The following is a 26,358-nucleotide window of genomic DNA, read 5'->3' on the forward strand; positions in this document are numbered from 1 at the left end:
CTTGGGTGTTTTTTTACACAACGAAAGCTGAACTTCTCTATACAGCTGTCAGGTCAATTAAAAAATTTCCTTACAAAAAGTCATGATTACTAATTTACTTACTATTTATATTGCTCTGTGAAAGCCTACAGTCGTAATGGTCTGGCTGGAGACAACAAAAAATACCTACATGAATATACATCTTTGTCATTAGGAACTAGTTACATCCAAGTGTCACTCTGACTAACCTATCTGTAATTATTAAAATACCTTCTCGGACCTCAGCTGTCCTGGGATAGAAGATTTCTTGCCTTCCTACTTTTTATTTAGGAGATTTCCTGTTTCATGGCTCCAAGATACACACCTTAAATGCACAGGACCCAAACCAGACTGCCATTAGAGGGACAAGTTTCCCTGTATGGAACCCACACTAAAGTTCTGAGCAGGGTATTCTAGAGAGACTTAAAGCAGAAAAAAATTAATTTCATGTATGAATCGCTGAGAAACACTTTACCATAATAGTAATCTGAATTCTATCATATAATGAAACTTTCTTTCTTGGAATTACGTTTCTGCTTTCATTTATCTTCCTCTGAGCACCCCCTCAAAAGCACACAGAAAAGAGACCCAGCAGTAGAAAACGCAAAATAAAGTGGTAGTGGCCAAATGGCCAATACAGCACACACAGAGGTCAACCACTGCCATTCCCACCGACATCAAAACCAGAGGTAAGAGCTCTGATGTGCAACACCGATGCAGAACCCAAAACAGCACCATGTACACCCTGTATTTGACACCATGGCTTTCCAGTTAATGGCATCTCTGCCTCACGCAGGACACAAGGGCCGTGTAAATGAGGAAGCCATTTCCCTGCCCTCCAGCACAGAGTGCAGCCCTCAGACACCACGTGAAGGACTGGGCACGGAGGAGGACACGCACAGCCATTCCTCTTCTCCTCCTCCTCCTCGACAGGCTCCTGTGAGATAACCCAGTGTGCCTTGCCAGAGCAGCATCACGGCAGTGCTGAGTCAAAGGCGCTGGTCCTGGAAAGGAGACACCTCCAAAATCAACATCCAGTGCTTCCCAGCTGGCAGGGCAGGGCTGCACCCGAGGGGGAAGACAGGCTCTGCTGCAGGGACCAGCTGCTACAGGGACACACCATGGCTGTGAATCTTCCATTAAACCGTGCAAGACGCTTCACAGATCTTAATGTAATTTTAGTAAAACACAGTGAAAAACACTATGATCGGTATTATCTGCTCATACACCCACGTTGCTGGAGGAGGGGGTTGTTAAAAAGAAGAAATAGAAATTGCAGGAGTCCTTCACACCAATACATCAGGCAGCTAGAACTGTACACACCTCATCTGCTTTTGTGAACACCCATTTGCACATATAAAGATCTTGCACTAATTTGCAGGTTCTCACCAGGAATAATAAAAATCTGGCTTCAAGTATAGTTTAACTGCAGGAGGCACAGCAAGCAGCAGCAGTTAGAAACATTAGTTGTATAATCACAAGACATACTGTGCAGTTTACCTATTTTGACCTTGAGATGGCAGAGAGAGAAAAGGTAGCAAGGCAAGTACTATATGGTCCAGCTACTACAAAGATATAACACAGAACTGAAAGTGAGAACAGCGATTGAACAATTAATAGAATCTCCTTCTGGCCCTGCATCTGCTGCAAATGCTGCTGTGCCTCATTTACTGTGCTGCTTAAACATGTTAAGGCACAGCAGAAGGAAGAAGAAAATAACGGAAGGAAAAAGAAAAGAAATATGCAGATGAAAGTAAATTTGTAATGATGAAGCAGGAGGAGAGGAAGAAATGGAACAGAATGAGAAAGAATCATAGTTGGGGCCAATTTTTTTTTTTTTCTTTTAAAGAACTGTGACCGAAGGACAGAATTTTACATGCAGTTATTTTCCTGAAGACTGTCAGCAGAAGTTCTGCCACTCGATGTCACTGCCTTAGCCAGTGCACTGCATTTTACAGCCCAGGCCTGTGTTTGTGAGCTTGAGCCTTCTCCAGTTCCTCTCATCTCTAGGATGACCACGTGGCTATTAGGCAGAGCTATAGTTTACTCATATTACAATTAAACTACAGGAAAGCATGTAAGCATGCAAGGGAAGTGATGGTCTAGCTGCTACGTAACTGCAGCCACAGAACAACACACAAAAAAAACCCACGAGTTCAATCTCGTTGTGCCATCAACCACTTTTCACGTATTTAGAAGCATGCAAATAGGTTTCAGTCATATCCACACACACCCCGCTCACTTTCTCTGGATGCGTGAAACCCAAAAGAGCACAAGCTACACAAAAAAAAGAACAAAAAACCCACCCAAAAGGGCGTTTATGCTGCTGCCTGAGTGGCGAGTGAAAGCAGCGGCCCCGCAGTGAGGGTGCCCCAGCGGCGAAGCGAAAGGCAGAGCCCAGACGGGCCCCGCTGCTCCCTGTGCTCCCCCGCTCGGAGCAGCGCTCCCGGAGCCTTCCTACAGCCCTGGGGCCCGGCTGCAAACACACTCTGACACGGTACAGCACACGCCGAGCACTGCCTCCAGAGCGGGGCAAACGAGAGCTCTGCACCACGCAGGGCTGCAGCGTTAAGGTCGGTCCTGGCTAAGTCCGGCTTTCCCCGGCGCTAGGTTCAGCCCGCGGCTCCGAGCTGCCCGAGCCTCGCTCACACACAGCTCCCCGGACACCACACGCACCAGCAAGGAAAGCAGACGGAGGGGAAAAACGGATCCCAAGGTACTTACATGCAAGATGAAAATTAACTGCACTTTAGGCATACTTTAAAAGAAACATAGAATAACCGTGTGTGACACATTGTTCCCGAAAAGCAGTCACCTTAGTCACAAAAATACTTTGTACTTACAGCATTTAACACCTCTAGCAAACAGTTGCTGCAATCAGATTCTTTGTTAGTAACAATTCGGTTAACCAGTTACAGCATTAATCAGTCCAAAGCTAACTATTAGAGATGTTTCAAAAAGAGCATACCAAATAACAGAGGGGAAAAAAAAAAAGCCAAATAATACTATAACTATTAGATTTTAGTTGACAAAAAAAAACCCAAAAAACCGACTTAATAAATAATTCAGTGCAGAATCAAAACAATTTCAATAAAATGTTCTTCAATAAACACAGTAATTCAAATGTCAGGCATACATCTTTTAATTAGCTTTTTTCCAAGACTTACCTATGTTTTTCTAGTTCGTTGTGTGATGACCTATTAAAAAGAGAAAAGAAATATTAGAGAAAGGATAAATAAACAAAGATTTAGAATACTTAAAAGTCAATACCGGCATAAATGGCAAAAGAGTTCTCTAAAATACGTATTTAACATGGATTATGAAACAGCTTTTCTATTAAATTGGTTCACTTTAAGATTCTTCAGGGTATCAACTTAATTTCCATGAGTAAAGTGTAGATTTGGAGGGAATTATAATATATTTGCATTTATTAGTGTTCAATACATTCAGAGACAGAAATGAACATAAAAAACTGAGCAGGTTAGTAATAAAAACAGCCCACAAGATTTTTATCTGTGAAGAAAAATTATGAGGGGCAGAAAGTGTTCAAAGACCTAAATGGTAGCAGCTAAGAGCAAAAAGCACCCAAAAAGCCAGCTTTCAAGCACACGGAGAAGCAGAAAGAAAACTCAGCAGCTAATCACTGCTGTTGCTGTTGTTGACATCTTAATGGCAACAAAAGAGGAATCCTCTTAATTCTTCTCAGTCTACAAACAGAAAATAAAACCCAAAAAAATCATAGTCCCTGTACTGACCACAGCAGTATGTTACCCTCTTCCAATCTACTTGGATTAGAGATTTTTTTCTTCTCCAAGTGATGCCTCGGGTTTTTTGCCATTAGAAAGCCAAATTATTGGAGGATTTTTTTTTAAAACCGATTCAGCTAAAAATATTCATTTTATTTATTTACACAGCTCAGATTAAAAACATTCCTAAAACGAAGTTACTGTCGCTGCTTCAGAACCAGCGATTTTCCGTACTTTCAGTTTTGTCCCACTGAAAACATGCCCAGCACGTAAGAATCAAAAGATGGAGAGGCGGTGGTGGCTTTTAGGGCTGGCAAATTATGTCAGAGCAGCTCTGCTGGAGCCTGCTGCAACCTCAGCCTGCAGCTGGGCACAGGGTGCAGAGTAAGGTGCCTTTGTGCAGGGTGAGTGCACAGTCCCTCCAGGAGCAGAGACACCCCAGGGGGATTAGGAAGCCTTCGTGCACAAATGCTGCCCAGTGCCGAGCTGTCCTGCCTCTCCCTGCACACACTCGAGCTGCTGGATGCTGTACCTGGGTGTGACTGACGGCAGAACATCACTCCAGCCACAGAGAGGGAAAAAGAAAGCAAAGCTCACACAAGAAACATCCAGTGAACAAACTCACAATGCAGCAATGGATCTCAGGCCAGTGCAGCTCCTGATCCTGCAAGAAACTAAGTGAACTGCCCTTCTGCATGTAACACTGAAATGTGTACTGATGCTAATCCACTCTCAACAGAAAGCACCTCAGTCTTGGTACCAAGACATCCATTATGTCAACCATTACCTGGCATCTTTGTCTCAAAAGCCTATGAATTCTTTATGTTTTTGGGGTTTTTTTACACTTGTTGCATCAAGTGATCAAGTAATGTGTGTATTTCTACAATGCCATTTAAGTGCCCCTGACCAATGCAGCAACACTGCAAGTGTTATATACATTTTCTGTGCTACATTAATAGGGCAAGGTGGGCTTGGTCATTTGGCTGTCTTAAGGGGATATTGTTTTTATCTTCTATTCCCTACAGAGAGATCAGGCTTTCTCCACAATCATTTCTCCACACCTGTGTTCACAAAAATTGACAAAGATTATGCTAAATCCACCAGTATTTAGGAAAAAACATGGAAAACAGAAGTTCAGGAGAGAACCATTGTCCCTGGACACCCTCAACAAGGTCTGTCTAAGGCACTGTTAGTAGGGAACTTTGGAACCAGAGAGGAAATACAGGCTGGCCTGGATTCATCCCTATGACATGAACTCCTTGACATTTCTGGCAATTAGACACAAAGGTGAACACGATCATTCCAGCTGGCCCATTCTGAGCTGCCAGCTCCCAGCAGCTCTGGCGAGCACATGCTGGGACAGCACAGGAACCATTGGCCAAAAAATTCAGCCTGCACGGAGGATTTTGCTGGGCTGAGAGAGGATGCCGTGAGCAGCTGTCAGTCCCGCATACAGCACACCTACAGGGCTCCTGTGGTACATGAAGGGTGGCCCCGGTGCTCTCCTGAGGTGTGTCCAGCCAGAGCAGCTCTGGAGCGGCACAGCCCTGGGCGTGCCAGCTGCCAAACTGAGCGGCAGTGACCCTGTGCCTCTTGGCAGAGCTCTTGGGGACACAAAAGCCTCAGCAACGCCTGCATTGTGCACACGTGGGCACCAGCCACACATTTCAGGAGGTGTAGGGGGATAATGCCCCAGCTACCAGGCCCTAGGCAGGAACCAAAACCAGGAGTCCTGACATTTACCTGAGAATTGCTCCATCTGCAGAGCAAGTTAAATACCCTATTACAGAGTATGACAGTGGTTTCTTTGGTTGCATTTGTTTTCAGATGAGATTAACCTCTCTCAGAATATTGGGTTTTATTTCCCTCATTGTCTACAGCAGAGTATATTGCAAGAATATCCATCTCCTGCTGTTTATGCAACCTAAAGTGAGGGAAAACAACGTAAGAACTGGTCTCCACAGAACCCAGTACCCTGTTTCAAAATGGAATCTTTTATTACCTTAGTGAAGATACGATGTAGGTCATAACTAATAAGCTATATGTATATAAATATATTTATATGAGAGAGACAGATATATGACTGTGGTTTGCAGGCAAATGGTCTGTGGAGCCTTTCAGAAACAGCTTCAAGAGAAGGAAGACTTCTGGTGTTTAACTTAGGTTCACTTCACTGAGTTCAGATCTCCACAAAAAGCTTGGGGAAGTTGGAGGTAGCAGTGAGGAAAAAAAAGTAAAAAGGTTCAGATCAAAATAAAGGGAAAAAGCCAACAACAAACAAAACTGCAAATCATATGTTCAGAAGGAAGGGATAACGAACACTGGTGCTTTGACTACACTGTTGATCTGAGACAGCTCTAATATCCCTTTAGCAAATGCCAAGCGGTTCACTGATTATAAATTTTATTTGTGAAAAAATTGTCAAAAGAAGATTTGAAAGAGCAAGGAGGAACCAAGCAAATGCAGCCATTGGTCTGCAAGATGCTGTGCTACTTCTCACAGCACATCCCTGGAGCCATCCCCATCCACCACCTTCCTTTCCCCACACAAGAATTCTAGGTATTGGATTTCAGCTTTTGGTTGATTCAACATTTAGCAGACACACCTAAGGAATTTGAACAGGTGCTAACTGAGATGAGAGGACTAACACAGAAGAGGCAAAGGCCTCTCCATATCCCCTGCTGCCAGTTTATGGGTGAGCCAGCAGGATCTGCTCACATACATGCTAGATTGAGATTTCACTGTATGCGTGGTGCACGGCCTGTTTCAGTATTCTGACACCTTCCCTACTCCTCCATCCATCTACCCCACTGAACGGGGCATCTCCTCAGCAGGAAGGTAGCAGCTCCTGACAAAAGCAGGGATGTGTGGCAATGCTGCTGAGGTTCATTGCCCTGTGTTAATGGGAGCCAGTCTAGACCGTGACTCACCAATACACTTCCAGTTGCCAACACACTTTAAAGCACTGTAGGGAGCAAAGCAGGGTAGTTAACCAAGTACTTGAAACAGTGGCAGCACCTTGCCAGTGCCAGGGCTTTCTGGTGCAGGCAGGACTGACAGGGTGTTATACAACCCATGTGCAGGATACAACTCCACCTCAGGTGGTGCAGCCGTGTGAACTACACTGCCAGCACTTCACCTTTTGTCCAGGCCAAAAGAGTAAGAACAAACAGAACAAGAAGCTTTACAAGGTGCTACACCTTAAGTGTCTGCATCCAGTTCCCACTCCCAGAAGTGCAGGTGTGTAAAAGCACAATGCCTACACCTGCAGCCTTGTGTGAATGAGACTGTGTGGCTTTTCATTGAAAGGATCCAGATTCACTTCCAGGAAATTCCCTGTCTACATACCTAACCTGCCATGGAATGCACCTGAAAATGCTACAGTTCACCCCAAAAAGCACAGATAAACCTGAATATAAGCACACATTCTGCCTATTACTCACTGCATCTGGGTTGTTGGTTTTTTCCATTTGTTTCAAACTGGACACTGCTTACAGCCTGTCAAAGAATAAGCCTGTACGGAATTAATCCACTAAAAATTAATTTTGCATTCTCATCATAGCAAAATTTAACTGGTTCTGCAGATTCAGCTGGGGTCTGGGAACCAGGCACACTGGCACAGCCTTGATGCAGAGTTCTGGCTCCAGGATTGCATTCAAGTTGGTGCTGCCACATGTTTGCAGTGGCCAGGTCTGAACGTGCTTCTAACACAGTGGCAATTTGTTTTCCTCAACTGCACAAGCAGTGCAGCTCCCAAATATCACAGACCTACTGCAGTTCCTCAGTGGGGACAAGTCCATTGGTGAAATCTGTTATATTGGGACTAAAATGCATTATTTTGAAACCAAATGTGGCGATATCAATTGCTGTGCTAGCTTTAGGAAGGCAAATTGAGAAAGATCTATCAAATTCAGAAATCCAGGTGAAAATTCAGAGGAGCTGTGTCTGCACAGTCTGCTTTGCAGTGTTTTATTCTTGGCCTCTCACAAAAAAATAAAATTTTTTTTAAAAAAATTAAGGAAAAATAAAACAAAAATCAGGCCCCCGATCCCTAAGCTGCTTAGTGTGGGCACAGAAAAACATCTGCTGAGAGCAAGGGGCTCACTCTGCGGGCCACAGGTTCACCCTCACCATGAGCCAACATCAACAGAGGAATTTGGACATTAGGCTCTGTTTTTATTTGAAAATCCAAATGCCGCTTTCATCTTTTTCTGCATATAACCCTTTGCCAGAACACAGCACGAAGTACATGTCTATTTATATAACATATGAGCAAAAATATTAATTAATTAATAGACACAGAAGATATATTTATAAACCGACATTTATTTTGCTCCCTCTCCTTCAATAAACCAGCTCCTAAATTAACAGGCCAAACACACTGCACCACCGGCATTCAATTCCTTTCTCTGAAAGTAAATTTAACTGTGACCTCAGTAGACTGGCATCTAACACTAAGATTTTGGTTTTCATTTTACCTTATTTCTGACCCTTTCATGGCGAAGCAGCTGCCTGAGCTTCCCGGTGCATGGACAGACACACACCTCAAACCCACACAGAGCTCAAGGTACCTAACACCTGGTGAGTGTCACTCAGCCAGGGCAGAAGAAAGCTCAGTTATCTGCAGGATTGCATGTTCCTCAGTCAGAGTGCTTTGCCTTGTGAGCAAACGTCACCAAATTTCAGATTTGTGTCGCATTCCTCCTTGGCACATTGCACACGTGTCACTTATCTGTTTCTTTGGAGCAAAAACCAAGCTTGACTTTTGAATATTTGCTATTAACATTTCCAAGGTACAACAGCAATAAATCCAGCTGGTTTATGCCTTTTTTTAATTCTAAGTACACCTTAACAAGAATTATCAGACTGCATGGCACTGCTTTAAGAACTACATACGGCCACTGCTCTGCGGAGACATTTATTATACTATAGTCAAGTACCTTGTAAGTAGTATTGTAACAAGATGCGACCTAGGTTTACCTTCTTGCAAAAGGTAATATTGTGGCTTTCTCTAATCTCCTGTCCTCTTTGCAAAACAAGAATCCAGTTTCATTTGCCAGAGGATTTTGGTCAAAATTACTGGGGGAAACAAGTCTGAATCTCAGCTGAGGACATGGTATGAACAGCAAACCAAAAAGAAAACAAAGCAGTTTGGTTTGTGTGACATGGGAAAGGGCACATCAAGGGAAACTGAGAAGAAAACATGTAAGATCAAGACATTTTAATGTGCAAGTGAAACAGAAATGGCTAAAAACTGTACCTGATTGCTACCAATAACATCAAGAATACTGTTTATCAACACACTGCTAACAACCACTTTCAATTTTGATTCAAAGCTAACAGTGGACAAAGCAAAACTATTCAATTCCTACAGATACAGAGGACAGAAAGCTTATAGATTTTGGTTATTTAAATGTAATTCTGCTGGTATTTTTCCCTGCACAAATCGAAACCTGCCAAAATTACTTCTCACTCAATTGCAGTCAAGAGGCCAGCAAGCTTTTAGCCCAGACCTGAGCATCCCGTTCAAAGGGCTGGCAGCCTCCTGCCCCTTCTCCTGCGGGTCTGGGTCTCGCCAGCCATCCACAAGGGACGGAGGTCTCATCCTGCAGTTTCTTACATGAACATCAGCAGCACCTCGGCAGAGGAAGGAGGGGTCCATTGGTGCCCTTGCTGAAGCCCAGGGCAGCTGGAATCCATCCCTGCCTGTCACCCAGCCCACGGCGCCTGGCCAACACACCTGTGCTACATGGGGTATGCTCTTCCCACCACAGGCAGGCACACGGGGGGGAAAACACAGAACAAAGAAGAGTACAGCACACCAGGCTTCCTCACATCTGACAGTTTTTCTCTGCCTTTCCTCTTTTCTGATTTTCCAAGAATAAGATGTTTTTCATGCTTTTATATATGTATACCTCATAAGGCATAAAAAAAAACAACGTATGTGCATATATACATCTCTCACTTTTTAATCTGATCAGATGCTGCAAGCAGCAGGATACAAAAATAGATAATGAAAACAACAATGCCCCTGCAGATTTGAAATGTGCAGTTAGCTGCTCCTTTCCTACTCCTCCAACCTTAAGTATGTATTTTTAATCCAGAAAAACAATTAAATAATAAGGCACGAATTTCAGACATGTATGCAATCCCCTGTATGCAATCAGATGCCTCCCTGCATCTAATGCTCCAAACCCAGTGAGTCTGGAAAATGGCTAAAGTGGAACAATATGGACAAACATTTTGCTCGGTGGTTCACATCACTCACGACCACTCCAGATCCTCTGAACTTCGGCCAGTCGTCTCCCTCTGTTAATCTTTGAGTTGCTTAGGAAGAATTAACTGTGTTTCCAAAAATTCACTCTAGTCTGGGGCTCAGCACTTACAGCCTCTAAGCTCCAAATAATAATAAAACACTGATGCTGGTGTACATCATGTATTTTGCACTGCATATTTAAATGCGGGGGTAATTTCTCCCCTGCAAATCTAAGCATGCAGGCAAACCTGAGCAGCGATTGCTGGACACAGGTACAAAGCCCATAAGGACAATGCAGAGGTACCCACAGGGCCCTCCTGCTACCCCTCAGTCCCTGAAGGGACAGGGAGCTGCATTAAAGCAATGTGCCTCTGCTTCCCGCACGGCCAGCAAGCCTGGTAGCCGTGCTGAACCAAACCAGCCAGTGTCCCGGCAGTGTCCACGCTGGAAACCATTCCCTGACAAACACTGTCCTGTCCTGTAACACAGATAACCCACCCCTCATCTCATCACTGCAGCTAGAAGAAAATAAAGTGTTGAGTAAATGTACACATTGCACATTGCAGGATGGCGTTTTTGAAGGCTGCCACTTTTATGGAGTGAGAACCAGAGCAAAACACTAAACGGGTAAATAAATATAAATCTGCAGGCAGAAAAAAAAGCAGGAAGGTAACTGTATGCGGATGTGTGTGCCTCAACTTTAATAACACTAGCAAATCTGTAACCAGAAATCTTTTAATTCTGCTGTATTTGATAGATTACAAATCCTCTCCTAAAAACTCCTGAAAGCAGCTTACAATTCAGACAAATAACTATTTTGCAGCGGATGACAAGAGCCCTAAGAACGGAAACGATGGAATAATAGCGCTGTAAGTAACACAGATTTCTTGAATGCAAGAGACAGACAAGAAATCTGTACAATTCAAGGAGCAATTCACAGCTGGAAAACTTATGAAATCTGTTCTGAAGTTTTTTAAAGGCAGTGAGCATACTTTATATGAAAATAATTTAAAATCTTAAAGAGCAAAGTGTCTCAGGACACTCCTCCTGCTCCTGATGACTTTCTCCTTTAAAATGAACTGTCTTCTCACGCTCCATGATGAGACAAAGCATTCAACTAAAACTAAAAACAAAATAGGAGTACTGCAATTAACAGCCCCCAAAATGGTTGCCTTGCTTGGAGCAGGGGCATGGGGGCACAATTTGCACCCCCTCGGTAATCTTCGAGGCACACTGCTCGGCCACAGCAGGCACCACCAGGGCGCTCAGCAGCTCGTGCTTCTGCTCAAGGAGGGAGTTCGTCAGCTTTTGATTTCGGTTTGCACCTCCGGTGCCCCACGAGCAGCTCCTGGCCATCCGCCGGGCACCTCCCCAGCACCATCCGAGCCGGCCGCAGGATGCCCGCCGGAGCAGCGAGAGCGGGCCTGCCGAGACTCACTGCTCCTTTGGAAAACAAGTCACGTGCAAAGCAAGTTCATTTTAGGCTATTCTACAGGAGCCACCATCCAGCATGACCATGCAGAGCAGAGCCTGCGCCGGGGAGAGCATCTCTGCCCCGGGACGAGGCAAGGCCCAGCAGGGCACGCTCCTCGGTCCTCTCCGGAGCAGCCCTGGAGGAGCAGAGCGGAGCAGGCAGAGCCCAGGGCTGGGCTCGCTCCTGGCAGGGGCCGGCAGTGTCCCCGTAAGACAGCCAGCCTCCCGCACGTACACAGCCGCTGCCCGAGCAGCAAACAAAGCTGCGGAGCCTGCGCACAGCAGCGCTCGGCTCGTGCCATCGCAGCGCAGGTAGCGGCTGCGGGGCAGCAACAGAACGGCGGCGGCCGAGAGGTGGATGGGCGATAACCGGGAGCGACAACAGGCGAGCCGCGCTCCCCGGCGGATCTGCGTGCGGCGGCCGGGCGGAAGGGCTGGCGAGCGGGCGCTGCAGCACAGCCCCCGGGGAGGTCAAGCTCGCTCCGGCACCTTCTCAGCCCGAACCTCCCGGAGAGGCAGGAGGGCGTGCGGAGTGTCCCCCCCGCCGCCCCGCACACGCTCCCCGCCCCGGAGACCAGAGCCGCCGCAACCGGAGGCTGCATCTGCCCGGGCTGCCATGGGGGAGGCGGCCGGCTCGCTGCCTGTGGTTTATAAATGAGTGCCGGGGGGAAAAATTAGGTGCCATGCAAAGAGAAATCTGGGTGGCGATTATGGTGTTAATGTCTGCAGCAAAAGCCGCTGTCGGCGAGCGCGGAGCAGAAGGAGCGATGAGGGCGGATGGTTCTGAAGTGCAGTGAGTACTAAGGAGATGGTGTACGCGTGGCAGTGTTTATATGAGAGATCAAAACAGAGCCAAGCCCATCCAGGGGAAAAATGGCGACTACCGGGATGGGGAAAACTGAGACACCGGATTAGTTATTATTTTTCATAAATGTATGCACTGCAAATAAGCTAGACACATCGGAAAAGCTGACGATTCATTCTGAAAAAGCGGTGCGTCTATTACCTGTTATTCTGGGATTTTCTGGCCATGGTGCCTGCCTTTGTTTTCTTTCTGGAATAGTCACTATCGAAGGGTAACACTGATGCATAGCCATGTTCTGCTTCTAGGGACAAAGTCAGCATTAGTGGCAATATATTTTTTCCATGCAATTTTTTCCTCCTTTGCAGGAACGCTAGGGTAAAGAACAGAATTTTTTCCGGTTGATTTGTTTGGATTTTATTCTGGCATCTCTTAAAGAAGCGAGACAAAAAAACGTAACTCGGTAAACCAAAGGGGGAAAAAAAACCAACACCGAAGTGTCGAAATTAGGAAGATTATTGAAGTGCACATTAAAAACGAGGCGGATCATGCAAACCCTTGTCACGCTGCGCTGGGGGAGGGGAGCTGCCATACAATCACCGACTGCCACACACGGAGCGGCGAGAGGGATCCTGAGCGCTGCCACACGCACCGTCCCCATCCAGGGCGGCACAAACAACCCCCTTCTGGTTTGCTTGGGGGGTTAGATATAAAAAAAAGCCAAGATCCGAGCAGCGATGCTCCCCCAGCGCGGTGCCGCTGGCGCAGCCCGGGTCCCCCCCGGGCAGGTGCGGGCTCGGGGCCGCTGCCCCGGCCCGGCCGCCGCACAACAAAGGCCGAGAGCGGCTGGGAGCGCCTGCGGGTGCCTGACCGACTGCCCGCCTGCGCCCTGTACCTCGGTCTCTTCGCTCCAAGTACTCGGCCGCTTCCAGGAGGATTAACAGGGAGTTCAATTCCATGGCTGCCCGTCCCGAGCCCCCCGCGCCGAGTTCACGCGCGGGGACTCCCGAGCCCCCGGTTTTAAGGCACCTACATTTGACACAACAGCGGACGGGCAGCCCGCGCAGCCAATGGCGAGCGGCGGACGGGTGCGGGGCGGGACTTAGGGGGGCGTCCGGACCAATCGGCGGCCAGAGCCCCCCCCCCGCCGGGGCAGGGGATGTTGACAGATCCCCGCCGCCCGCGCCCATTGGCTGCCCGTGTAGTAACAATTTAGAAGCCGAAGCTTAGCAACAGCACGTGGTGGCCCGGCCCCCTCACCCGCTCATTGGCCACTTCCTTGCATGTTAAGAAGGCAGCGGCCGCCCATTGGTGCGCGGAGCGTCATGCAAATGAGGGCGGGGAAGGGGGCCAATGGGGCGGGAGGCGCGTGCCGCGCGGCGGGAGGCGGGGAGCGAGGAGCGGGCAGCCAATGGGCGAGAGGGGGAGTGGCGTTGCCGTGAGGAAGAGGTAGGCGGAGGGCGGAGCCTCCGTCGGCTCCGCCCCCTCGCACGCGCCGGGCGGGCACGGGGGAAGCGTGAGGGAAATCGGGAAAAAGGGACAGTGTGGCGGCGGAGCGTCCCGTGCGGCAAAGTATGGCAGGAAATGAACGGGAACCAAAAAGACGATACAAACGGGACCCCGGAGGGGCTCTAAAAATGTGCCTGGCACGTGCATCCGTGACCCCTTGCGGTGCTCAGGCGAGAGAGGAAGACGGCAGCGCTGTAAAAACACGCACAGGGATGTAAGAGAATTACTGAACTCTACACAATGGCCTAACCTGCTGAAAAAGAGAAACAGTGGAAAGCTCTCAAAAATGCAGCCAGAGCTCCTGCCAGCCCTTGCCAGCATGTTCAGCTGCCTTTCGTCATCTGGATACACAGAAGCCGTGTACCAGAATAGCCTGGCTCCCGGCACACAGGCTGAGCAGGAAGAGCTCAGCACCTTTCCTGTCCACACCATCCTATTTGTGCTGCTAACTCTGCATCCTTATCTCAGATAGCTGCTGCACAGCTGTTGCCTAAAACTGGTTGGTTTTAACACGAGCAAGTGTAGTTTTAAAATAGGCATATTTTAAGCTGTGCTGTAATCACACATTGGTACATCTTCAGGCCAAAAGTGCTGAAGCTTGTAATCGGTCCTCCTGCAGGATTGCTCTTGGTCCCATTGGTTTTAATTGAAGTGTTTAGGTAAGAGCTATCCAGCATATAGGATGGACGCAGAGTGTTGTCCTGTGTGTTTATTCCTTGGCAAAAGATGTCAGCCAGAGTTTCCTTTTAAGAGTTTAATAGCGATTCAGATTAAAACAAGGATTGTGGTTTACTGTTTTTACAGCACTGTGGTAAAGCCACATATACATTACCCCTGATCTTGTATTAGTCTGTATCTTGTTGCCCCAGATGCACAAGTGTAATGTGGCTCTTGAACATTGCTGAAACACAGATAACATTTTACTGCTATTTGGCCCAGGCACCACGGATAAGAGAAAATACAAGGCAGTGAAGAAAACAGCATTGTGATTGTAGTTTAAGAGAATTTTGTATGTTTGGGAAAAGTCTGACTGTGAATTACAAAGTAGAAGGGAATTTGGTGCATAGATTGCAAAGGTAAAAAAATTGCTGTAACATTTTCCACTCAGTGCTTGAACTGTTGAAATCCTGCTGCATGTGGGTGAGAGAGTACAGTTTTTACTGTAAACCCATTGAACCTTATGGCAGTTTTGCTGTTAACTGGAAGTAGGTTTAGACACTATTTGACATTGCCTTCTGTTACAAAACAGCATGAAACCATATATGCCCAGGTCTGCTTTGTCCACACAGGAAGGAAAGTTCCCTTTGCCTGACCACATACATAGGGCACTTAGTGAGGAAGATGCAGAGATGCACAGACAAGGCATCACTGTTCTCTACTGCATCCACAGCAGTATCTCAGATCTTCAGAACACCTATATTTATATAATAGTATACAGGTCTAAGTGATCTTAAACTGTTTTGTACACATGCTGTAGAATAGCTCATACATCCAGAAAGGCAGATAAATGTGCTAGGTATGTAAATGCTTCTGTGAAAGCCCGGTATTCAGGTATGGATTTATTGAGGTTCCGAATGTTGAAAGCTCTGCCTCACCATACTGTAAGCACACAATTTTACCTGGAAAAAAAACTCTGGAAACACAGGGGTATAACAAATACTGCACAAGACAGTGCTTCAGGAGGGTACACAGCCTGAGCTGAGCACCCTGCCCTCACCAGACAAACCTTGGAGCTTGGACTGATCCAGCTGCTGAGCTGAAGCTGCCCTCAGCCTTCCCTGCACTCCCCAGTACCCAAACTCAGCATCTCTAACCACTCCCAAGGTAAAAAACATTGCTCGCTCTGCTTTCAAATGTGGACAGAAGTATTTGGAAGACAGTTGTTTTAAGGAGATTGAGCACAATTTCACACTGATACTGGCATTTTCCAGGGCTTTGTGCCTCCACACTTCACTGCATGGAAGGTCTTCTTTGGTAGGTGAGGAACCACTGAAGCCAGCTGGACTGTGGAGAAAGTGTTGTGCAAAATAGGGGCCAGTGCCATCACAAGAGGAACCTGATCTCTGATCGTCATGGCTCTCAGCCTCAGGAGTCATAAACTGTGTTAGTCTGCTGGAGCTGTAAGCGTGTATGTAACCCCACACACCCATAAAGCCCCTGCGGATGAAATCCAGGATAAATCCACACACATTTGGGAAGGACAGGACTGGCTCATACCTCACAACCAGTGGCACACATTCACCCTTAGCTGCATTGAAGAAGGAACACAGCAACAATGTGTTAGTGCTGAGAGGTTTAATCATGATTATTACGAGGGGTGAGCTTAACTGAGTCCTTCTCAGGAGGCACCATAAAAGCTTTTAAAATACCTAGAAGGAATAATTCTGGATCTGGTTTTATTTGTGTCGGGGAACCAGGACTAGTTTTGGTGGTGTCAGCACGGGTGCAGAGGTGTAAAATGGGTGTGAAAGAAGATCAACCAAATTACTTTAAGAACTGAAGGACAGGCTCTAAGATAGACGTGCTCAAAGGCTTTGCAGATTTGTGTCTCTAAATAGCTTTCTTCCATTTCTACGAGCAAGCAGCAGGAACAGCTGAGTGCTAAAGAAACAGCTGGCCTTCAGTGATAAGGGGTAGCTGTCACTTCATTGTGAAGTCTAAAAAACTTTATATTTAGAAGCAGAGGGGAGAGCCATCAGCAGCCACACCCTGAAACCTGAACTGTTTTGCAGTTTCTTTGCCGCCTGCACTTGGTGATTGGAATGGTAATATTTACAATTTTAAATGTTACAGTGTCTTTCTTTTCCAAAATCTGTCCTCTAGCATGACTCGGCATGTAAGATCAGTGACATCAGAGCTGTTGACTGCCCTGAGCTGTGGTGAGGACAGAGATCTGAAGCTGATGATCAATAATTCAAGAAACTTCATTCGCTATTTCCCACATATGGCCTTAAAGAAATAATTAGGCCTACCCTGCTTTTCAGATTTGGGTCATTGAATCTGCTGCATGTTTCTTTCTTCTCTCTTTCAAAATTCCATACTACATCATATCCTTGTGTCCAGGGATAAGCCCTTCACTGTGCCTTGGACTCCCTCCCTCTGTTTTCTTGGGTGTTGAAAGGTTTAAGTAATTAGCAAAGACTAACTCATCTGCCCACATATGAGGGGATCTACACTCAGGGCTGGCACTGACAAGTTTCATCTCCCTGACTCAGTATCTCAAATTCCACTTAATTCTTCATCTTACCTGTGATTCAGATCATGAACTCTGTTTCCTAGATACAGAAACCAAAACACCTGAAAGTTGAAGGTGGAACTTCTGGAGGAAGTTTCAAAAATAACAGTTTTGTCGGTGCCCAAGCCCAGTTTGAGACACTTTGATTCTATTTACTCTGCCAAGTAAAGCAGTTCCCCACCCCAATCTCAAATGGCAGGTGTCACTGCATCTGCTTGGCCCTGTATCTAGACTGCTACTGGTGCACATGTGGCTTTTAGTCATCATTTTATTTTATGTGTGGTTGGCTTTTAGTTTGGGGTGGTTTCTCAAAGTTCAAAGTACCCAAAGATGGGTGGCAGCACATGAGAGAGCTGTTTTCAGACCTTAAGCTGAGGTTACATGAAGGTGTGTGGGGTGTCGGGGTTAATGAGTTGCTGCTGCAGTGTTGAAGGACTGTGTCCTGTGGAGGAGTCATGTCTGTGCAATCTCACCCCATGAGCTTTCTGGGTTGGTCCTCGACCTGTCATACCCCTTGAGCTGCACCCAGGCGTTGGCTTGGCAAAGAGCTTGGTCCAAGGATCACAACAACAAATAGTATGGATACTGTGGATTCCTGTGGACTTGAGTGGCTTCCATGCATTTGGTGGGCTCTCTATGTGAAGCTCACTAGCCCAGCTTGCTGCCTGGCCTTGACCAGTTGTTTGCTGCAGTGTTTGAATCACCAGCTTTTCCAAAGCAGTTGAATTTTTCCTGATTTTGCTTGGGATTTAGCATGGGCTTATGTAATGCTATGGTACACACATGCTTGAAAGCCAAATCTAAAAAGAAAAAGTACTTCAAACTGAATGCCAGTCCCTTGTAACGTTCTTTTCCTGTTAATTGCTGTTATTATGAAAGACAACATTTGTATCTTAGTGTCCTTGAGAGTTTGGCTGCAGGGAGCTCGCATGCCCCTCTCTGCCAGCACTCCCCAGCCAGCGAGACATGCAGTGCCCTGACGCCAGGCCCTGCAGCCATTCCTGTGAGCAGGCATGAAATTATTCTTAACTGACTGAAGTGAAGCATAGATTGAAAAGCTTGAGAGACACTGCTTTATTCCATCGTCCTGCTCTGCCTAAACCATGCCTGGCAATTTTAAATAGCATCATCCTAAAAATTCCCTCTGACACTGCCACACTGAAAGTGCTTTACAGAAGGCAGTGGTATCACTGCTTTCATTTTAAAAGACAAAAAATAAATCAGATGGGGCAAAACAAGTGGCCAGTACCACTCAGCAAAGGCAGGGCAAGGGTCAGGAAGATGGCTGGGCATCCCAGTGCCCAGTCTGGCTTGAATGGCATTATGATATACTGCAGTATAAGGATTTGTTACGTTATTTCAGATCTGAATCTCAGAGATGTCATGGCCTTATTTCATTCCCTTGGTGTAGGAAAAAGGCTTTCTATTGCATTAATCTTCCACAAGGGGCCTTGTGTGCACTTGTATTGCATTAAGCTTCCACAAAATATATAGACAAGCGCAGTGCAAAGAGGCTTTGAAGAAATCATGGCTCAGACCCACTTTGTTAAAGTGCTTTTGGGGGGCATGGGCATCTGCCTGAGGTCACTGCTTGAACGAGCTGGCAAATTAAACATTTCTCCTTTAGCTGATAAAATCAGGCCTTCTTATTGTGTGACTGTGACACAAACACATCATATAGAAGTAAAAGAATATTCTACCTCACTGTGATCATCTTCTAAGCTGCCTTGATGCTTAGCACCCTGCTGCAGTCCAGGACAGACAGAGAAACAGAGCAGGGTTGTGCATTTGTGCTACCAAACAGAGCTGAAAACACCTGCCTTTAGCAAACAGAATGTTCACTAAAGGAGGGAGGAAACTGTGAGCTTTATGAACAAAATCAGGCAGTGGTAACACAGTCTCAATTACAAAAAACAGCGTTTTCTTACCCAAGGTACCTGCATCCTGTGTATCTGTCAGTCGTGTCTTCTGAGATTATAGGAAGAAACCCAAATGAATTTGTATTGGTTTTTGGTGTGAAAATCCATCAAGATATGGAAGAATGACTTCATGCATCCTATGGAGACCAACAAAGTAGTTAGCAGCCATTAATCTACAGTATATTCGTTACAGAGGAGGAACCAAGAAAGAAAAAGTTGTATTTACAAATTTAGGCATGGAGATTTCTCACCTGGGTGCTTGGACATGCAAAATCTACTGAGTTTTAATCTGGGTGAATCAGCTAATGAAATGAGAAGGAAATTAGAGCTGCAATGTCTTTCCATAAACCCACTCTCCAGGAACCAAGCGCATGCATACCTATATGGGAGAGCAGGTTTTTTCAGAGGACAGATATCTGTAACATATTAAAAGGGCTGCAGCAATTATGTATGCAAATTGTTGAGTTCTGTTCCCAGTAGGGAAAAAATAATACCTAATGTGGTTGATGCAAATCTGCTGCCAGCCATAGGATTCTATCATTTGTATCAGCTGTGATGGAACCAAGTGAATCTGTGATGGAAAGGTTGCAGGTACATCCCATATTGTACAGTAATGATAATACACTGCATTTCTATAGTGTGTCCAACTCACGCGATTTAAACTGCTTAGTCAAGATTTTCCAGTTCAGGCATTTAATAGATATTAATAATTAGGCAAATAAAATGCTGTTCAGCTGAATGAGGGAGGAATCAGTATTGATCCCGAGCCCCATGCTGCTGGTATAGTTAGGTCAGTATTATCATGCTGGAGATAAGAGAGCTCGTCCATCAATACACACGTTTGAGAGAAGATCAAAACAGCCCAGGTGGTAAATAACCTGGACACTTGCCTGCAGGACCTAAAATTAGAGATCAGCCCAAAGACTTGGCAGGTGAATACTCAGCAGATGCTGTCTTATCTCTCTATTTGCTTTGGAAGATTGGGGCTGACCCAAAACATGTTGAAATCAATTTGTATCTTCTCCTTTATTTCAATTGGCTATGCACTAGCCTCTAATCAGTTGTGGACCTAATCAAATTCTTTTTCTCACTGCCAGCTAATTACTCCTATGGAGAAATGAAACTGAATGCTAGATGAGCACTCTGTAGGAACTGTATCTATACTGTATATAGTTTAGAATAAAAAATTATGGGCTTGATTTCACACTGTCTTACAATCTCTTATTCCACCTAAAACAAGGACAATTTCCCACTCTTTTATTGGTATGAGTATGGAATTTGAGTGAAGAGTCAAGTGAAACGACTGTAACAAGCTCCCTTCCTTATGCAACAAAAACCAGCTACTGCAAGCAGGAAATCATCGTCTTTGAGAATCCAAGAGAGGAAGAAGCAGTGCATTTAAATTGCAACAAGGAGGTTGGATATCAACAAAATATTCTGTTGGTGAGGACCGTGAACATGGGGCTGGGACACCTGGAGAGCCTTTGGCACCTCCAGCTTGGCTCCAGCCCCAGGCAGGGGATGGAGCCCCCAGAGACTTCCTGGGCCATTGTTGCCAGTGCCTGGTTGGAGTTCTGCCACAATTTGTGGAAAAATGCAAGGACAAGGACAAATTCAGTGCCATTGCTTTGTGCTGATGGGCCATTTGTTCTTTTTGACACATGGCAAAGCAGGAAACATGAAAATGTGAAATCTGCAATTAATTAGATAATGGGAAATCAATCATGCTGAAAAGTATCTAAATGTTGTCAGACTCCAGCTATAGCTTTGTGGATAGGACTGATCTAGTGATCATTTTCTTTAGGAATCACAAGTCAAAGTCTGCATAGGTCTGGCCAACTGATCCTATGTGCAGCTTCCCTGTGATAATTCCCAGCTAAAGCTTCAAGCTGAGTGTTGGGTTTGAGGCATTGCATGAGACACTGAATTTCAGGAAAGGGAAGATCTTTGCTCAACAATCCCAAAAAACTTCTTTGACATCATGGAGGGGAAAAGAAATTACCTCCACAAAAGGCACATCTTGCATGGAAACAATCTTGCATACAAAAAAAAAGGCCACCTAAACTGCAGTGTGTGTTTGTGGACCAGAATCTGAGATGCTGTAGCATGCAGTGGTTATGACCCAGCCTTATAGGACCCATAGAGCACTGTGTCTGCAAAATGTGACATATGCAAAATGCAAACATTCATGAGTCAGCAGTGCCATGGTGTCCAGAAGAGCCAACCATGTCCTGGGGGGCATCAGGCCCAGCATTGCCAGTGGGGACAGGGAGGGGATTCTCCTGCTCTGCTCTAGGGCAGCCTCACCTTGAGTCCTGGGGGCAGTTTTGGGTGCCACAATATAAGCAGGATATAAAGCTACTATAGAGCATCCAAAGGAAGGCAACAAAGGTGGTGAGGGGCCTCAAGGGGAAACCATATGAGGAGAGGCTGAGGGGTCTGTTCAGCCTGGAGGAGACTGAGGGGAGACATCATTGAAGTAACAAATTCTTTATGAGGGGAAGAGGAGGGGCAGACACTGATCTCTTTTCTGTGATGACGGTGACAGACCCTGAGGGAATGGCCTGAAGTTGTGTCAGGGGAAGTTTAGGTTGGATATTAGGGAAAGGTTCTTTACCCAGAGGGTGGTTGGGCACTGGAACAGGCTCCCCAGGGTAGTGGTCACAGCACCAGGCCTAACAGAGTTCAACAAGCATTTGGACAACTCTCCCAGGCCCATGGTGTGATTTTTGGAGTGTCCTGTGCAGACCTAGGAGTTGGATTTTGATGATCTTTGTGGGCCCCTCCCCACTCAGGATATTCGATGATCCTGTGATCTAGCCTCAGGCAGATATTTACCCTTCAAGTGTCATGTAGAGTGCCATATTCTTTTTGTTGATTTTAGCATTGAGAGAAAATTTCGTTAACAAGGCACTAGTGAGATGGAAGAAAATGGGGGGTAGGATGGAGAATTTAACTTGGTTTATTTGTTTTCCTTCCAGCTTTCCACGGGTCTATTTTTTTACCTTGTACTTGGCTCTGTGTCTCTGATCCCTTCTGTCCTGTTTTTGTTCACCTTCCTTTGTTGCCGATGGTTTCACGCTGTTTCCATTCCTCTCCTTTCGTGTGACACAGATTCTCTGCCTGAGCCCCGTCCAAGGTGTTGGACTCCCTGCAGTTACAGCACAGAGTCTCAACACCAGGGACATGACTTCCTGCTTCTCTGACAGCGTCTGCATTGTGTAACTGAATGTGTGTTTTATCAAACCACAGAAAAGAAGTTTCAGGGCATTACTTAATGGATTCTTGTTTTTCTACCTTCTCAGGACACTGGCAGCTCTTCACCTCTTCTTCATTGTTGCTAGTCTCTTGGTATCTACAGGAGACTACTCTAGATAATCTACACACAGCAAGAGAGCTTTGCTTAATGTGAAGACCTTACAGTCAACACAGAGAAAACAGATAAAGGTATGAGAAAGTTGTTATGAATAAACCTTCCCTATGCAAAGGGAAGTAGAAACAGAAAAATCCTTGGATCTCATTACTAGAGAAATGATACCTTTAGTAACTTGGATATCTCACATCCAGTTCAGGGCTTTCACGACAAAACAGTCCTTCTGTTCACTGGGACCAGGGTAACACAGGGATGGATGGATTTTTACTTTTTTCTCCCTTTCAGATGTGCTGAGGAGTGTGGAAGGTAGGACCTGTACCAGACAACTGACACAGCAGTATTGGGACAGGGCACTTCACCACTCACTCCTTCATGTGGGGGAGTCTAACTTACGCCAAGTCACTCTGTCACCTCTCTTGTTTTTGAATGAAATGCTGAGGGCTGTTTAAAAGTGCTAAGTATATTGGCAGTTATCCCAAGGGGTGAGAAGACCACTAGTAGTATATTCTTCTATTTAAAAAGATAGGTGTAATATTCAGAGGTCCACTGATGAGACTTAAAGCTTTAACATCTAATAACCGTCTATCTGTAGTTTGCAGACATCCCTGATCTACAGCTACAAGGTATTTGAATTAGCATCCTAACTTCTGTAAACATAGAAAGTCCCTGAAGAGAGGTAACCTCTGATTGCTGATCAATAGTACTTCTTAGTTCTGAAACACTGACACAAACCACTCTATAGCTGTGCATGAGCAAAGGCTGACACAACCACACAAAAGGTATCTATAAGTCTTTTTCAACATCAGGAAGAAAATCCTTATCTTTGGTCTTATTCTCCTGTTTGCATTCTTGTCTTTGCCTCCCAAATTCAGATACATGTTTTACACTAGACAGGCAGTATCTCAGTATGGTGGCTTAAGGAAAAAGAGGTCAGTGGTATTACCTCAGTGTGACCTCTGTTTTAATTTTCTGTAACTTTGACATCTAATCAAACACACATTAAACTATCCAAAATGCACACATCTGGGCTCTCTGTAAAGTATGTTTGTTTTATTTTTTAAAGCTTTGCTTACCTGTGGAGTCTACTGTTTATTGTATGATGCTTTTTGCCACTTAGGCACTATGCTTAATCAGATTTGTAAATTAATTCTCTCCTGGGGTTTCTCTTTGTGTGTTCAGAAAGAATAAAAAGTGTTAATGACACACTTCAAAACACACACTGGTTACATTAGTCATCCTCTCAGCATAATAGTTTTATGAAGAACACTTTCAGTTTAAAAAAAACCCTACATTTCCTTTAATCCACTTTATTTCCTCCACTTTTGATCCCTAGAGTTATGTTACATGTTAGTAAACAGCTACACAACATGCAAAGGCTGTAATTGCTTTTTTCTTTTTTTTTTTTTTTTTGCTAGAGGAAAAGAGCTACTGTTTACATCTTGAAATATCTATTATTACTTCTTATTATATATTCAACTGAGAACATTTTCATACGGGAACTTTGCCTTGTTCTGGAAGATGGAAAGCTGTTTGTGAAAATGAGTGCTGATGCATCACAACATGTCTTCCTCCTGCTCTCCCTGAGCTATTCCTCCAGCTCAGCAGTCCCAACCCACATCAGGGCTGATGCTGGAAGGGAAAGGGCAGCTTGGGTGGGGAGCACCAAACTCTCCATCCGTGCTGCCCATACCTTTGCAGACAGACCACCCTCACACATCATGCCCCTTCCTTGTCAAGCTGTTCAAAGCACCTCCTAGTCAACAAAACCCTCCTGTGGCAAACATTGCAAAATGGGAAAGAATTTGCACAGCAGAAAATGTCACTAATGTTGGTGACATGTTGGAGGAGAGGGTGCTTGGCCAGCACTGCAGCGCCCCTTGACAAGAAAGGAGGACTGCCACGGCCACTCCACTGCAGCCCCAGAGCTGCAGTGACAACAAACTGCAGCTGATCACCTTGTAAGTGAGGGGTACTTCCCAGAAGTCATTTCATGGACAAGAAGTCCATTTCCACAGACAAATGTGGCTGCAGTCCTTACTTTAAGCCGGTGGGCCCAACAGAAAATCTCTCCTCATACTGCTCAGTCATCCTCGTAGTCTCTAGGAGTCTTATCTACACACCCCACCCCAACCCACTCACTCCCCCAGTCTCTCAGTCCTTTGTGTTTCACAGGAAACAAGTAGATAAACCACATCTTTCAATTTCCTAATTATGCAAAAACATAAAAACTCCTAAACTTTCAGAAGCTCAAAAATGCTGAAGTGGTTGGAAAAAAACAGGCGAAGAGAAGACCTGAAACCAAATGGGGATTTCACACTGGGATGTCAAACATTACAACGACGAGGGGTGTGCTCACAGCACACTCACATGGTTTTGCTGAAACAGAACAGTGTGGATGGTAAAGAGAGCCCCATCTTTGAGGAAGGACCCAGCAGGAGGAAAATCTTTTGTCTGATGGAGCAATCCATGATTCTGAGAAGAGAAAGCATTGCGTTGATTGTTGCAGAGAGGAACTTGCTCAGGAGGAACCTGGCTCTAGCACTGCTCTCCAGAAGGACTCTGGGGATTTCTAGACATGTTTTTGGCCAGACCACTTCTTCTCTCCCAGCCTCCCTCTTTCCTTGGATCTGTGCCTGCCTCAGAGCTGTGGGATAACCAGGACTTCATCCATTCTGCACCAATGTGGGCACATACAACTGCAGTAAGTGCATGAAATGGAGCCCTAGCAAGAAGCCAGAGAGCAGCTATGCCTGTGCTGTGGCTCCCCCATTTTTGAGTGCCACAGTCAGTGCCTGTCCCATTGCCTTCACCGTGGCTGTCACATGTTTGTGTTCCTGGGACACCTGGAGAGGCTGAGTTCATCCCATCAGTGCAGCTGCTTGTTCCCCTTCGTCCAGGTTTCACATGTTCACTCTCCCATCTTCTCCTTCTTACCAGTTGTTTCAGACCACATGATTATTTGATCCTTTCAAAATTTTCCCACGTTTGGTAATTTTGGGAAATGGGAAGGGCATCCACCGAACTGAACCTGCAAAGTAGGTGGACTGGTGGTGAGTGCAGCCTGTCAGAGCCCTGCTGCTAGCAGGGAATGCTGCAGCTCATGGTACCAGTACTTACAGAGCCATTTTTTCCCCAATTCCCATATCGTAACAGCCTGTATAGGTCTCTAGCTTCTTGCTTGCTATTTCCTTGTTAAAATGTCTGTATTGTTTTTTTCTTTTTCCTTCGGAAACAACAGAGTGACGTGGAGGAAGGAGGATTCCCTGATTCTGGTGAGTTCTGGCAGTGAGTTCCACAATTGTCAGCCATATGCCAAGAAACCCATGTCATTCACAGGCAACAATTCACATTTGTTTCCTTAGCAGCTCTTCTGTTCTCTGGTGCATTGTCAAGGAAAAAGGGAGAGGGCAGGTTCATCAAGCACTGCTGGCCAGGCTTGCAGGCAGCTTGTAGGCTTGGAGGACTGACGAGCAGGGCATGGGCAGGGCTTTCTGCAGCCTGTGCTGCTGCTTTGACATTGAATTACTCAGTTCCTGTAGGTTAACATGGTTACCAGTAAATATAAAGGAAAAGAAGTGTTAAAACATCAGTTTGAAAGGCAAGACTGTTATGAGGATCTGAGCACTTCCTCCTGAGAAGAAGCCTTGGCCTGGTAGAGCTGTGCTGTCTGCAGAGCAGCTGCACTACCTTGTCCTGTCCCAAATCTGCCCCAGCCTCTCTTTCTGTTTCCACACTGGGAGTAGAACATGAGGGTGGTATCTCTGTGGCTCTCCAACTCCTGCTTTAACCAAGAGGATGTTTATTTCCTGCAAAGGAAAGCACAGTCAGCTGTCATGCTAGAGGAAAATAAAACACAGGGCCAGATTGGTATATTTTACACATCTGCATAGAGATTTCATCAGAGCTTAACTTGGCTTATCAAACCAAGCCCTAATTTTGTGCATCACTAGCGGACAAGCTCAGGGGACTTATGCAGGGACAAGGAGATGCTCAGTTTGTTCCCAGTGTGGTTGTCACATCAGACAGT

The 26,358-nt window shown here is 45.7% G+C and overlaps 1 protein-coding gene across 3 annotated transcripts in view; it reads right to left on the bottom strand.

The window, feature by feature from the left end:
• The window catches only part of MXD4 (MAX dimerization protein 4), a 38,326-nt gene extending 25,012 nt beyond the window's left edge, over positions 1–13,314 (bottom strand). Inside the window, exons 1-3 of one of the 3 annotated variants that reach the window (XM_005517890.3) lie at positions 13,191–13,314; positions 12,500–12,599; positions 3,186–3,215 (exon numbers count right to left, since the gene is read on the bottom strand). In XM_005517890.3, the coding sequence (XP_005517947.1) occupies positions 3,186–3,215; positions 12,500–12,599; positions 13,191–13,254 (194 nt within the window). In that variant the 5' untranslated portion in view covers positions 13,255–13,314. Of the gene's footprint in view, positions 1–3,185; positions 3,216–12,499; positions 12,669–13,190 lie in introns of all 3 variants that reach the window. The other 2 variants (XM_014261770.2, XM_014261777.2) reach the window with 2 other exon arrangements.
• Between the last annotated feature and the right edge of the window lie 13,044 nt (positions 13,315–26,358).

The sequence above is a fragment of the Pseudopodoces humilis genome, chromosome 6, assembly GCF_049639895.1.
Source record: "Pseudopodoces humilis isolate 2021_Gansu_Grassland_sample_001 chromosome 6, ASM4963989v1, whole genome shotgun sequence".
Classification (NCBI taxonomy): Eukaryota; Metazoa; Chordata; class Aves; order Passeriformes; family Paridae; genus Pseudopodoces; species Pseudopodoces humilis.